This window comes from Poecile atricapillus, chromosome 4, assembly GCF_030490865.1.
Source record: "Poecile atricapillus isolate bPoeAtr1 chromosome 4, bPoeAtr1.hap1, whole genome shotgun sequence".
Taxonomy (NCBI): domain Eukaryota; kingdom Metazoa; phylum Chordata; class Aves; order Passeriformes; family Paridae; genus Poecile; species Poecile atricapillus.
In genome coordinates, this window is record NC_081252.1 from 35,048,892 (window position 1) to 35,064,630 (window position 15,739).

The following is a 15,739-nucleotide window of genomic DNA, read 5'->3' on the forward strand; positions in this document are numbered from 1 at the left end:
GAATAAGACATAAGTTTAGCTTTTTTAAAATACAGATTAAATTTGGTCCAGAAATGGCATGTTATATAAAGCATATAAAGACATATAACGCAAAAAGGCACATGATATTTCATGCCATCACTATTATATGTATTATATTATATGTATTACTACATATCAAAGAAGAAATTGGGAAAAAGAATGAGCTTGGAAAAAATGTACACATGCAAATAAGCCTGCAAATGATGCCCCAGTCCATGTACTAACTTTGGCCTTTATCTTTAAACAAAAAGAATGAAGTACTGTGTAGACAAAGGTTCCAAAGATTTCCGACACTCACAGTTAATATACTACACTTACTTTTTTCCTATCTGACTACAGATTCTCCTGTATTCATAAAAATACAGTAAATAAAGATTTTCCACAAAATAAGAAGTCACTTGGAAAGGTTATTTTTCAGGGACTAAAAAATGAGTAACATCTAAAGGAAATCTTTTCCTGTTCTGTTTTACATCCAATTCTCTACTTCATGCTATTCATTGCATATGTGGACCACAGATCTCTTTAGTATTCTGCACAAGTTATGAATTAAATAATAACATACACAACAAAAAATGGTAATAGGACAAAGTATTCTTACTGTTTTGTACAGTACTTCTATTATTTATTCTTGTCTTCTGCCGTGCAAGGCATTACCTGAATTGTAATTCTTACTACTGTTCTCTTACAATAGAACATCATGTGGAGATGACCACCAAAGTTCAGGGTCTTGCTGCAGTGGACATTACAGTCTCCAAAGCACTTTTGCCTTCATAAAGATGCAGCTGCTGTCTCTCCTCACAGAACAAATCAGCTTAATAAGTATCCTGCACTGTACAGGACTACACATTCCAGATTTTGGAGCACTAAATGCCTTACCAACTTTTTCCCAGGACTCCTCTCTACAGTCTGGTATATTTTATCTTGGGAATTACAGCCATCATAATAAATCTCATGTTCCTACTGTACAGATCAACATTTTGTATAAAACCAAAAACTCTAATGGACCTTAGATTTCACATTTACAGCTAAGGCTGTAAAGCACTATTCCTAATCCACTATAAAATATCTTCCTCTACTCACACTGTTCACAATGGTCAATGTATCTGTTCCAGCTTCTGTGAATCCACAAACACATTTTTTTTTTACCATTGTTTTTCAAGCAGCATTAGAAATATTTATCCTAGTATCCCAAAGAGTAATTTCTTCTTTATGCACTCTCCAAGATATTCTAGGATATAAATCCTGGAATGCAGCAATGACTCCAGCCAATGATGTGCAAACTGCCGGTTAAGCAATTTCCTAACAATATTCAAAAGTATCGTTTTGGGTGAAAAAAAAAACCATAAGGAGCAAAAGGGGCATTTTTTAGCAATGTGAAGATTCTGCCAGGGCAGTGCAGGCTGCTGCCCTTCCCCTCAAGCAGCCTCTGATATTCGAACACCATTACATGCCTGGATAAGTTTCTCTTTTTCCCTCCCCACCTGCTGCCTACTTCAGGGGAGGCTGAGATTCTATCTATGTTTATTTAAATGAAAACACCTTTATTTTCTTTAGCTCAGCAATACAGTAACATGTGGCCTTTTGACAGCTACAGCTGCACACAGGATTTACCAATCCAGGACAGACCAGTTGTCACAAACTGTCTGACATTCTGCTTCAGGACAGGCTAGTAATCACTACTCAAACAGAAGATGAAAAAGCCTGTAATGTAACAGAGCAGTCTGCATGAGCCAGAAAAAAAATGTATTCCCAATCCTAGCAGGAGATCACTTTTTAAGGAGTGTAAGAAATTTCCTCTCACTTCAGTTTTACTAGTTATAAATTGATGGCCATAAAATTATGCAAATCTATTTTTAGTCCAGCCACTGTATATGAATCAAAGGCTAGTCTGAAGAGATATGTCTTAATGATTGGTGCTACAGTGCTGGTCTCCCTCTTCACACGCTACTTTCAGAAAATGAGATGATCTAATAATTTTACCTTATTCTAATTATTTTACCTTAACCCCTATGATGCTCCCACATGACCTCCTAATACTTTTTTTACAATAATGCATCTTTCTTTCTGCAGTTTCTGATGCACGTGCATCTTCTCAGATGTCCTGATGATCAGATTGATGTAAATTGCATTACATTTTAACTTAATGGAGCAGCATTGAGTGCAAGACCAGATTGTTACTAACTTGTGTGACTGAAAATATTTGCTGGTACTGCTGTCTGACTACAATTGCACGTGAGAAACATCCTTTGTTAAAATGCTGATGATACACTTAAAGATGCAAGGACAGGGTTTAGTGAGAGGGAGAGAAGAATGGAAAGGACAAGTGGAGGAAGGTAAAAAGGAAAAGCTGCACAACAGGTGAACACACACACTTTCCATCTAGGAACAGGACACTGGAATGTCTGCTATTCCTGTTGAATCCTGCTTATATATGCGATGGTGAGCCTAATATCGTAACTGTACTTAGACCTTCAGTACTCAGAAAACATCAGGAAGGGAGAGTATGCTATGCTTAAACTGGCATATTTAGACACTACACAGGGTAACTTTAGATTATGTTGCTGGGCCTGACTCTGCAGCTTGCATTTGTCTTTTGCCTAAACTGAGCCACAGCAGAAACTACAGGTGGCTAAAGGGTCTGTCTGTGTCCCTGAGCTCAGGTGGTGATGACTCACAGTATGTTTTTCTGCACCTGAAAGTAGATATTTACTGCTATATTTTACTAAGTGGTAGGGTGAGAGCAGACGTCCATCAATAATAACTATTTCCAGAGCACCCTAGAAAGAAGCAAGACCCAGCAGTTCCACATTCACATTCAAAGAAAATAACTTCAGTCTCCACCGTTAGAAACACTGCCAACGATGGCAACATAAAACAATTTTAGAAGCAATAAATTAGGATTAGGACCGTTTACAAAAATATTTTGATAGGGGGGATACAGTTTACTTTATTCAAACAGTTTGCTTGAGATTGAGAGGACAAGGAAGAAATTTTAAGGGGTCTAAATTTTTTCTAAAGTCAATAACTGTAGTCTCTGGTGTGAAAAAGGAGTAAGGGATTAAGTCAACTTCCCACTTATCAGCAATCACTCTCCTACACACTCATCTGGGCTGTGAAAACAGGTGTCAAATTACTTCCAAAATAATTCCTATTATAGTGTCCTCTAGCAAGAGTGGATACTAAAGATGAACGCTGCATTTACTGAAATTGAGGGAAAAGTGGGTGGGCAGGAATGCAGTCTCTAGGTTTGTGCAGCGTGCCATTCTGATCACATCACCTGTGCTCTGCTGTCCTCCCTATCCGCTCAGAGAAGCATCTCCTTCACTTTTCCTTTCTTATGTTTCATTCTGATTTGCTCAGAGAATACAATCTTGCAGCTTTAAGACCTTTCTGTGCAATAGAGTTTACTCTTGAAGCCTAGGAAATGTGTGTTACAAAGTAGCCTAAGTTAGAATAATACTGAGCTTTGCTTTTCTGATTTGTTTTTAACGCCTTTTATTGCCTGTGCTATCTGCTTTGTCACACTTATAAATCTCTTATTGTGAGAATGGTATTAAGCAACTTCTAACAAGAAGTAGAGAACTCAAAAGAAAGGATATACTTCTGGACACACCTCTGCCATGCTGTGAACAGCAGACTGTAGCTAAACCAAAAGGACGCGACCACCTGAAAGATGAGTTTATGTTTCAATTAGATGGAAATTTTTTTCTGGAACCATGCAATATCCAAAAGAAAGATATTTCAAAAAAAAAAAAAAAAAATCCAAAAAACCAAACCACCAAAACCCAACAACAAAACAAAACAAAAAATCCCACTATAGTTTTGTTCAATAGAATCAGAATAGAGAAGAAACAGATCCAAACATTTCTTGTTATGCAAAAAATTCACTCTTTTTTTTTTTCTTCAAAACACTAGGAAAGCAGGAAGCATAAGTGTTGGATTCTTCATTAGAATTCTATTCATTAAATTGAAATAATATTGTTACATTTCAACTCAAATGACAGAAATAACCTTTGTAATATAAAACTATTTTCTTATATATAAAAAGGACAATTTTTAGATAATCAGTGGACTCTGCTGCTAAATCAATATAACTTCCTACAAATTTTCATCCCCATCCCCCACTCTCATCCTCCATTTATCTATTTAGCATCCAAACCTCTCTTGTACTGGCACTACTTTTCAGTTGTCATGAAAATGGATTGAACAGCTAAAAATCAAAACCATAAAAAAACCACTCCACAAACATCAGAAGAAATTACTCCATCAGCCTGTATAAACACAAGTTTATGTAATTTTCTACACACTGTTCCTAAAATGCCACCTTTCTGCCACCGATAAAACATCAATGCTGCTACAAAGGACTTTAGATTAAATTAGCTACTTCATACTAATTCTCTGCCATCAGTATTTCAATTAAACCAAGGCACTTGAATGCTAGAACTCATCCCAACCATTTAAATTATATGTCTCCCTTTCAGACTTTGAATAAAAATGATTAACAAGTTATTTAGTGTTGGGAAAAAATGAAATATTTTGTATTGAGGAATGAGAGTTATTATGCTTTTTATAACCCTGTGTATTAATGAATCATTCCTTTCTAAATAGATCTGAGTCACAGAACAGAGATATAATAAATTTTAATTCAGTTATGGTTTCATTTTTGCAGAAGTTACAGCCAATTATGAGACACTTCAATATCACTGAGATGTAGAGGCACCTAAGCAGACCTCAGCCCACACATGTGTCAAATCTCACAGAATTACAGAATATCCTGAGTTGGAAGGGTCCCACAAAGATCATCGACCCTGCACAGGACCATTCCCAGGAGCCACACCATGGGCCTAAGGTCGTTGCCCAAACGCTTCTTGAGCTCTGTCAGGCTTGGTGCTGTGACCACTGCCCTGCGGAGCTGTTCCAGTGCCCAAACACCCTCTAGGTGAAGAGCCTTTTCCTGAGATTCAATCTGAACCTGCCCTGACACAACCTCAGGCCATTCCCTGGGGTCCCATGGATGGTCACCACAGAGAGGCCAATGCCTGCACCTCCTCTGCCCATGAGGAGTTGTAACTGCAGTGAGGTCTCCTCCAGGCTGAGCGGACCAAGTGACCTCAGCTGCTCCTCACACAGCTTCCCCTCCAGAGCCTTTGCCATCCTTGTGGCCCTCCTCTGACACTCACTAACAGCTTAGTTGTTTGGGTTTTTTTTATATATATTGAGTCACCCAGAACTGCACACAATGTTCAAGATGAGGCTGCCTCAGAGCAAAGCAGAGTGGAACAATCCCCTCCCTTGCCCACTGGCCACGCTGTGCCTGATGCCCCCAGGACACGCTTGGCTCTCCTGGCTGCCAGGGCACAGTGACTCACGTTCAACTTGCCATCAACCAGGACCCCCAGGCCCCTTTCCACAGCACTGCTCTCCAGCCTCTCATTCCTCAGTCTGTCTGTACATCCAGAGTTGCCCCATCTCAGGTGCAGAATCCAGAACTTGCCCTTGTTGAACATCCTATCATTGGTGATTATCTCATAAAAAACAGGTGGTTAAAATGGAATATGCTGAAATTCTAAGGTAATAGCTGTAAGAAAAGAGTTTAAAGGATTAATCTTAACTATAGCTTTCATCTCTGCTTTCAAGATTCTGTAGGATTTGGTACTCAGTGTTTTGGGGTTTTTCCCAGTTTGAAGGGAAAATTTTTGGGGACTCTTCTGAATTCTCAAATAAAGATGGCACCAGCAACCTCTTCATCTTCAGAAGTATGTGGGGAAGCAGAAAAAATCTCAGCAGCCCAGCTACTTAGCAACATGACTCACCGTGAACATCGTCTGCACCAATTCCACTTTAAATACAGAGTTCACTTAAAGGTCCTTATCCAGCTATTCAAAGCCAACTGGAACTTTGTACTTGCTCAGGAGATAGCTTCATCCTCTGTAACCACAGTCAAGAAGAATTTAACACTGATAGTAAAGCCAGCCCATCAATTGTGTCCAGAAAACAATTTTCTTGGGAACTAGACCTTGATAAGGAACTTGTTGCCCTCAAAAGTCCCAGAAGTAATATTTATGTGAAGAGTTGTATTTCTTTCACAGATCTGTGCTTGGTATTAGTGTGGTCTTCACATATATACCAACATTGACTTTATAAAGGTAAAACAAGAAAAACAAACTTTTTTCTTCCCAAGGGAGCAGGGTGTGGGATGGAACTTCTTCTGAATAGCAGAAAATGATGCTGATATTATCCTTTCATGCATGCACTCTCTTGATGTTGCAAGGTGCTTCCATAAAAAGGAGCAAAACAGAAGCAAAATTTATGTTGTCTTTTTTTACTGAGGCATTAGAGAGTCACAGTTATGCATCTGTATTTTACTCCACATAGCTCTACATGGTACAAATAACTCATTGTGTCTTGTATTACACAGAAAGGTCTCTGGAAAATTATGTAACAAAATGTTTAGTCTTTTATCATGTTTACTATAAATTATCACTGCCTACCATCCATTTGAAACAAATTATGCAAAAAAAAAGAAAAAAAGACTGCTAAGCAAACATGCTCGTTCTTCATAGCCACAGAGAAAAGACAGTGTCTTTATGTTTCCTCTCTAATACAGTTTTTTCAGTATTATCAGCCTAAGCCAAATCTTCTAATTCTTTAATTCTTATCAACAATTTCCTAACAATACATTCATTAGGAACACATATGACTGTTGAAGCAGTCTGGATTTCAGCTTCTACCACAGAATCTTGGTGTTCCATGCATGGAAAGCAATAGCTTAGTCACAACAGATCTGCAGTGGAGGAAAGTAGCCTAAGGAAACATGGAAAGGGGAGGTAGTGAATTTAATACATGTGACACTGAATAATAAAGCATCATCCTAAGAATCCTCAGAGGAAGAATATTCCCAGGATTAAAAATTAAGTATTTAAGAATTAAATATATAAAATAAATATCAAATTAATATGACAAGTATAAATAAATAAATAATTATATTTATAATTAATATAAAATTATAAAATTATATATATAAAAATTAATTAAGAATTTGACAGGAAGAGGATCCACAAGTTGCATAGATTTTACCCGATGTTAGCACTGATGACTGCCTTCAGATGAATTTTCTTCATGAGAAAGTTCTACAGATTGCATGTATCAAGTAGAAAAGCTTTTAAATTTCTTTCAAAACATAGATTAATGCTTTACTTATACATGTAAATGAACAGATTCACATCTGCAGCTGCTAAGAGCCTCCCTCCCCCCCAAAACAAACAAACGAACTATAGCTGATAATTAAAATTATTAGGGGGCTAAAGAGAGTTGGAAATTAGTGTAACCATCCTAATATGAAAATGCTGGTAAAATCGTATTTATTATTCTACCATCAGTTTGTTCCACAGCCTTTTACTCATGTATTTTATCCTTATCACCTTATCTACAGTAATTGCACTTTGGATTTGTGACATATTTCTGTGTTTTATTATATATAATAAAAGTCAGACTGTAGTCATCAGATGATTAGAAAGAACAGCTGCAACCACAACTCAGATGAGCAACTAGAGCCACTCCAAGCACAGGGAGAGAGCAAGTTTAATACATGTTCTTGATGGAAATAAGATTCTTTGCTTTCCCTTTCCTATTTCAGCCTTGCACTGTAATGCTCCAACGTACAACCAACTCACATCATCAGACTTCCCTTCTAGGGCAATTGTAACATCTATGTTCTTGCTGGAAGAAAGCTAAATCTGTCTTCCTGTCACAGAGGAGTTCATCATAAAGCTGTTATCACTTTCTGTTCTTATTGACAGAAAGCAACAAACTTGAACAAGAAGCAACAGCTGAGCAAAAGTCAGTTTCTGGTCAAGAAGAGTTACGGCAGCTCCCTGGGAACAGGAGCTGTGTGGCACACAAGTCTAAAGGCTCTATGATTAAAAAAGGATTGAGGGGCTAGCATCATGAAAATAATCTGTCATATCAGCTACCTTATCAACAGCAGAAAAACTGCATTTTTATTTTGGCAGAAAGGGCAGACATACAATTCAAATTTGCAATGCCTCTGCTAGAAATTCACTGCCACTTCTATCATGTAAACAGTACTGCACAGAACACCCAAAAGTTGCATACTTCTCCTTTTTGTTTGGTTGGTTTGAAGGGGGATTTTTTTGCTTGTAACATTTTTCTTTTACAAGTCACAATTGAAATCAAACAAAGTGTATGAAACTGAAATTACCGTAATATTGCAGAGATTAATATATATCCCGACTGTCAACCAAATAATCTAAATCTTTTCTAGACATGTGCATGGATCTAGTTTTCAAATAAAGTGGAGTTTGTGCTCACTTTAGAAAGGACACAGTGGGATTCTTAATATTTTGTTCAGAGGAATGATGAACTGCAAATGAAGTAGAAGAATAAAAAAAAGGCAAAAAAACCCCCATTGACTGCTTTTAAAAGAATGCAAACATGATGTGCATGAATTTCAAGTACATCACAATTTTAAAACCAGGATAAAAATCACCTGGTTAAAAACAGGCAAAAAACCAGAATTTTATTCTAAAACCCCTGTAATTTAAACTTACACAGCACTCATACTTAAGACTGTTGAGAATTAGCAGAACACGCAAGTTAATACCATTACAGGTAAGGATAAGTCAGAAGGGCTGGCCTTAAACACAGAATTTGTTGTAATGGAAATTTGCTACATTAGTAAATACTGTAAGTTGAATGGCAAGTAAAAAACAGAGTGGGAAAAAAAAAAAAAAGCCATGTAGGATCACTTTGATTTGCATTTGGGAAAATATCTGAAGTAGAGGGTAGGCTGGTACCTGCAAAATATCTGTAAAATGTGATATTTGCTCTAGATGAAAAGACTTCACTGAATAGCTTGAAATGTCAGAACTGACTCTGAAGAAATCTGAATGTGGAGGTCAGATACAGGAAAAAACTTGCCATAGCTTCAGGATACATCTGCGACATTTTTTAAGTACCACTACTATGTATTCCTCTTATAGAGCTATGTTAAACAAAAAACACTTGTACAACTGGATATGTTTGAGTTTTATTTTTCTCCAAAGTATGAGCCATAGTTTGAATTACTATGAGATTTAAAAACTAAATCTAATTATATTATATTATTATAACTAAATCTAAAGCTAATTATCTTAAACTGATATACTCCAGATTATTCTCTCATTGGCCCTAGGAGCTGCCATTGCAGGGCACCATAGTCTACAGAGATGATGGAGAAAGTTCTGGCATTACCCAGACTGTGACAGTGACCACAGCAGGTAACTCATGAGGTTCCCTCATACACTACAGAAAGGAGAAAGTGATATCCTGATACACACTGTACACTGCAGAGAAAGTCTAATGTTTCCGGGCTGCAGTTTTTACTTAGTTTCGGTCATATTTCAGAGTTAAAGATAAAGAATTATAATAGATTAAACTTCATGTGATGTTTCACTCTGTCCTTTGTCATATAAACTTGGTTTTTGAGAAATCGTTGAGCACTCTACATCAACAATACTGATTTGTGTGTTTGAAGATGGCAGAAACCCAGTATAGTAATAAATACTGTGGGATGTAGTCAACAAAACCCCTTAATTTTTCTACAAAAAGTATTGGAAGAAGTGTAAATAATTTTATTGGGAACTTTAAGAGGTAAGAAATGCGAGACATAACTCATAAACAGATATTATTCAGGTAACTGGTAACTTATTTGACCTGTGTAGAATTATTTTACATATTTAATCTGTCTGTGTTTTAGTTATTTCTTCAACTTATTAGTTATTTATACTTCCTTTACATCAAACAAGGTGCAATTTCTCTTCCTTTACTGAACTTACTACTGCAATTAAAGTTCAGAGGAATCCTAGAGGAAACCTGCTTAAAATCAAAAATATAAATCTTTTTCACAAAGAAATATAACTCTCTTTTTAATCTCCCAAGACAAAAGGCCCAGTATTTTTTCAGTACGACATGTATAAGGAATTGCAGTCATACAACTTCCTGGTATCCCTGCACAAATATGGGCACGATAAGATTATAACTGAGTGAAGATTATGAGTGACTTATTACTGTTTCTTAATTTGTCAGTCCTCTTGTATTTAGCACATTGTTTACTTAAAATAAATGTACTCCAATTAAAATACTATTCTAGTTATAATATTATAAAATATTTTAACTTATCTTACTTCTCTTTTTGCAAGTGGTCGAATGAGTCACCCTACCTGGGTTTTCTTTCACTTGCCACTTCACTCTGCCATATGCAAAGAAAAGAAAAAGCAAGCTAAGTTTTTACTTAAAAAAAGACTTATTGTGCAAAGGGAGTGCACTCATTCAAGCAAACATACAGTTTTAGTGGTTAATACAGTACTGATATGGCCTTGGTAATTACTTCCTTTAGAATTATGAAAGAAAGGTATTTATCTGTCTGTTATGAACGTCTTCTCCCTAATCAAGGATAAGTGCAAAAATAACCCCTAAAAAATTCAAATTTGTTATCAAAAGTTGATACAAGATGTAAAACCAATGCAGTAACAGTTGATTAGAAAAACTGAAAACAAGAATCAAGTCAAGTGTGTATATGCTGTACACAAAAATAAAAATCAAACCAGAAAAACAAAAAAAAAACCCCAAAATTACTTTGAAACAATAATCTTGTGTGAAGTACGTGTCCAGGAATGCATCAAAGGAAAATATGCCATTTAAATGACATATTTTATCTGCTACCTAATTTACTGAAGAGTCTAGACAATGTACCACTATTCACACATCAGGACTTTTTATGATGTGTTGCTGTGACGACAGACAGATACAGGATACAGGAGTTTAGGATCCCTCCTCTTTCACCCTCCCACAGGAAATATACATGTCAGTCCCACTGCCTCACTAAACATCCAAAACTATCAACCACATGGCTTAGTTCAGAACTACATCTGTGCTTCTGCCTGTTATGTCACCACTGTTTTTCTCCTAAATTACAAAGCCTTCAGCTGACAAGCATGGAAGGAAACAGATTCCACAAGTCCTATGGAAACCTTTGCCAGTGACTGCGCACACAGATACTTACTGAAGTCAGGGGGAAAACAGTACCACTGAAGAATGTCAATTAGCACAGTACTTTAAGTGCTGTTTTTCACAGATAACTTGACAATTTAAGGCCATTAAAATTCTGTAGAGTAGAGTGTGTGGGTGTCCTAAACAGCAGTGTAGTACTTTGTGTCATGACCTGAATTCTGCTTCAGGTAACTTACTCACCAAAATTTACCCTGTAAATATTAGACATTCATAATCCTAACATTCTGTCAAGAATATTTTCCTAGATGTCAAAACTTTTACTTGAGAGGGAGATGAAATATATTACATTTTTGTGTTGCAATGTATCTATGGCCTAGATACTGAATGCAGAAATAAAAATGAGAGCACCCCAGAGCTTTCAAGCATGAAAACCTCCTCTAGTACTATAAAAGAAAATCATAAACCAAGACTTTAAAAGATGCATTTTATAAATAAATTAACATGCAAATGTTGATTTTTGCAAAACTCAAGCAATATTTTCCTTCATCTCAAATCACCTCCTTTCAGAATTTCCTAAGTGAAAGGGGAAGTAACTTACTTGCAAATATCATCTTCTGGGTCCTCAAGCCCAAATCTTTCATCGAAAGTAAGTTGTATCCACACGTTTTCATCCAGTGCCACTAATCTCCACACTAGCACAGTGTTGCGTGGGTATGTGTGTGGAAACTTGGGGCTGTGAATACTCCCATTAGTAGTCACAGTAATTATCTTCTCATGGTGAGGGTCCTGCACACCTACAGGAAGGACAGAAAAGAGAGGTATCAATACTCACTCCTCCTTTTCCCAGAGTGTTGGTATAGTATACACAGATAAAGAAGCTTTTGTTTTGTTTACTTTTCTTCATCTGGCAAGAATTTCTGCTTGAAAAGCCCATATAATAACAGTAACACTAAAGTTTTTCTAAAACCTGTATATTGTCAGATTGATATTTTACTCAGTAAATTACAGGAATTCTCAGAGGTAGCTATTAATAAAATTTGTAACAAGGTGGTAGCTTTATAATGGAGGTTTTATGTTACTTTCTTTTCAGCTATTAATTGTTTTTTTCAGGTAGATATTTTACCTTCTTTTTATGACTTTATAAGCAGCATTCTGATGAACATTCATTTGAATTTATAAAAGACATACATATTTCAGTCTACTATGAAAACACACACTACAACTGCACCTTAATATAGCCACATATAAAGGTCAACAGCTAAATGAATGTAGTGCAAGAAAAGAAGGCCACAGACACTGCACTGGTATTTTAAAATAATCAACCTATATTTAAATACAATTTAAAGTCTGACAAACTTTTGCCTTCTCTTCTTCTGGACTTGTGCCTTCAACTTGCAGTATGAAAATGGTAAATGTTCTTTTAAGTAGAATGGTTGCTTATATCAAACTAATGGAGTGTGGTCTTGCCAACATCCACACACACTTGCAAAGGACTGACTTCAGTAAGAGAGGACAGCATGCAGTAATAACAAAAAAAGGCACAAAACCAGAATTCCTAATTTAGATACTTCATTGGGTTTTTGTTAGCTGAGTCACAAACATTTTTCTATAATGTACAGTCTGTCAGCTGAGAGCTGCATGCTAAACACGGGAGCCAAAAATAATACAAATTACTTTCCCAGAGATTAGTGCACCAGAGTGTTATTTCCAAAGCGTTCAAAGGACCACCATTTCAGATAAATATGTCAAAGTGTGGTATCTTATAACACTATACTTAGTGGTATGTTTTGTCTTTAAAAACACTAAAAGGATTATGAACCATGATGTATTTCACAACATATTAAAAGGTGCTTTCTTTTGCATCATCAGGGCACTGATAATAGTAGCACTGCAAGTGCTATGTAAATAGTCCAGGCATATCAAATGAGAAGTCAATAAAAAGGGGAAAGGAATGAACTCACTACTTATTTACTGAACTGTATCTCCTGTACCTTCAAGTTCCCCCATTTTGAATGGAAAAATATCTATTTGCTTTACATACAACAGTGTTACATGAACATATCAAATTCCCACACAGACCACTCGCTCCATTTCAAATATTTGCTTTTGCACAGTGGAATTTCATCTCTAACAAAAGAATTATTTTGTATGACTACAAAGGCAAGTTATGGCTGTCATTGGAGAATGAAAATTGTTATTTCTCTTCAGAAAAGCTGCAATATTCCTTTTTATCTGTTCTACAGAATTTGTACCAGTGTACCTCAAAATTCTAGCCTTTTTCTACTGAGTTCATGCATGGTCTGAAAACTGCTTTTTTTGAGTGGCTGTGTGAAAACCACAGCTACCTGTGAATGGCTAAGATGAGACCACGGTTTTTGTTCTTTGTGAAATGACTTTGCAATTCCTGGCTTTATTTTAGGTATGAATGAGTCCAAGTTACACTAAAAAGGCACTAACAAGCTCACTCAGATTTACAGCAGTCATCTGTAGAACTCCAAATCTATATAGCTGCTGTGGGCTGTCTTTCTATGAACATCCATCCTCCCCACCCTCATCCTGATGTCCCTCCACTGTCCAAAAAAAAAAAAGGGGGGAAAATAGAAAAAAAATATTACTGTACAAACAGCTTTGAAAAACTCTGAAGCATCAGTTTAGGCAAGAACTGAGGTAGACAAAGTACCACCTCAGCCAGGAGACAACTGGGAAAATGGGGACAGACAAGTACCAAAACTATATATTTGTATCTTCAGTAAAAAGCTTCAACAGCTGAAGAGCAACTGAGATCATCTTCAGGAGAAAGTCCTGGAAATGAGTCAAACTAGACAGGGAAAATCCCTGAGTTGACCTAGAGATATGACACGGTTACACTTATTAGGAAAGGACGGCACACGCTTAACATAGCCTGAAGTTGAAGAATGAGTGGCCGCGGTCGTCTTTGATGTGGTACAAGATGCTATCACCAGATTTATATATCCTTCAGTGCAGAAAGTCTGGCCCTGAAAATTACAAGATTCCAGGCATTCTGAAAGCACAGCAGTGCCTAACCCTTCCACCGATGTAGTAAAGCAGATGAAAAACCACAGTATCACCAAACAGATCAGTAGATGCCACTGTAAACTGAAATTAAACCCACCAACTAGACAAGCTCATTCCTGCCTACTTCAAAGTAAGTCTCTTCCCCCATGGGCACAACACATTTCACAAAGATCAGTGCTGACACTTTTTAAATATAGCAAATACCTCTTTCTTAGTACATTGTAATCCCTACATTTTAGCAAGGGTCATGGCTAAAACTCAGACAAATTGCATGCAGTTCAGGAGACAGAAAAGGAACTGCAGAAGAAGAGAGGAGCACCACGGATGGAATAATGACCTCGGCACTGATTCACTTAAAAGGTCACACAGTACTGGAAAAATTATTTTTTAAATCCTTTTGCTAAAACTACACTTTTTCCACAACAGGACAACAATACTGCTAATCATGCAGTCTTAATATATATTATTTGGTTAACTTCATCTGATAGCCCTAAATTATGAAAAACAACTTTTAGGCCTTCAGAAAGAATATTAGCTAATGTGTGGCTATCACTGCTTCAAAAAAAATAAAGCCAAATCCAAAGATAAAAAAAGTCTGAACTCCAAATATTTACCAATAAACATTAGAAATTTTTCAGACATACAGCAGTGTTGCAGTTTGTGAATTTTCTGTTTTAAAACTGAGAAACAAAAGATGCCAGTAACTACTTGGTCATTACTGTAGAACTTGAGAGGCAAATAGGGTTTTTTGATTAATTGAAAGGATTTCCGGACACCATTCCCATATAATTTTTACAATGAACACATCTGTACAGACACCGAGACTTTGTGAAATAAATTCTTTGAAATGTAACATATGCTATTTCTTCCTCTTTCACCAGACTTTCAAGAAGCAGTAAGCCTGCATTCAAAAGCAGTTACTCAAGTCACTCCATACAGGAGTACCTCTTTCTGTCCTGTCTCTTTTTTTAGTTGCCTCCAGGCACTCTTAGCTATTATCTGAATACAACAGTCTAAAGAAGTTTAACCCTTTTTGCCAGGCACAGAAGAAAAACTGGAAAATCATCTGTTATTGGCAGAAAATTGAAGACAAATAACTCTGTTCTACATTGTTTGCACATAAATTGAAGAAATATCAAGGCAAAGTCACTCAAAGTCACACAAACACTGCAATGCAGAGACCACTGGAGACCTCCAGACCCAGCTCCTGCTTAGGTTCCAGTTCTGCTCACACCAGAGCAGCACAGTCACTGGAGGCTTGGCATTGTCTAGACAATGCTCAAAGCCCCTCACAGATGGAAACTCTGCAATGCCTTGGGACAGCTTGCTCTGTTGCTGTACCACCTCTCTAGGTAAGGTGTTTATTCCCAGTATTAAATTTGATCCTCACAAGCTGCAATTTTTAGCCATAATTATTTTGTTGTCTTTGTGAGGCTTGTTTGTTTATTTTTTTGGGTTTTTTTGGGGGGGAAAGGGGTTTTTTTTTTGAGTTTTGGGGATTTTGTTGTTGTTTTGAGGGTTGTTTTGGTTTTTTGTTTATTTTTTGTTTGAGTTTTGTTTGTTTGTGGTTTGTGTTTGTGATTTTTGTTTTCAGGATTTGTTCTGGTGTTACACTCTGTACCTTCTAACAGGAAGAGTTTAACCATTTTCCATCCCTTGTAACTGCTCTTCA

General features: G+C 36.7%; 1 protein-coding gene across 1 annotated transcript in view; it reads right to left on the reverse strand.

Annotated features, from left to right (window-relative positions):
* Positions 1–15,739, reverse strand: part of PDGFC (platelet derived growth factor C) — a 120,458-nt gene that overhangs the window by 39,088 nt on the left and 65,631 nt on the right. The window contains exon 2 of the mRNA XM_058838574.1: positions 11,630–11,825. Within this exon, the coding sequence (XP_058694557.1) occupies positions 11,630–11,825 (196 nt within the window). The remainder of the gene's footprint in view (positions 1–11,629; positions 11,826–15,739) is intronic.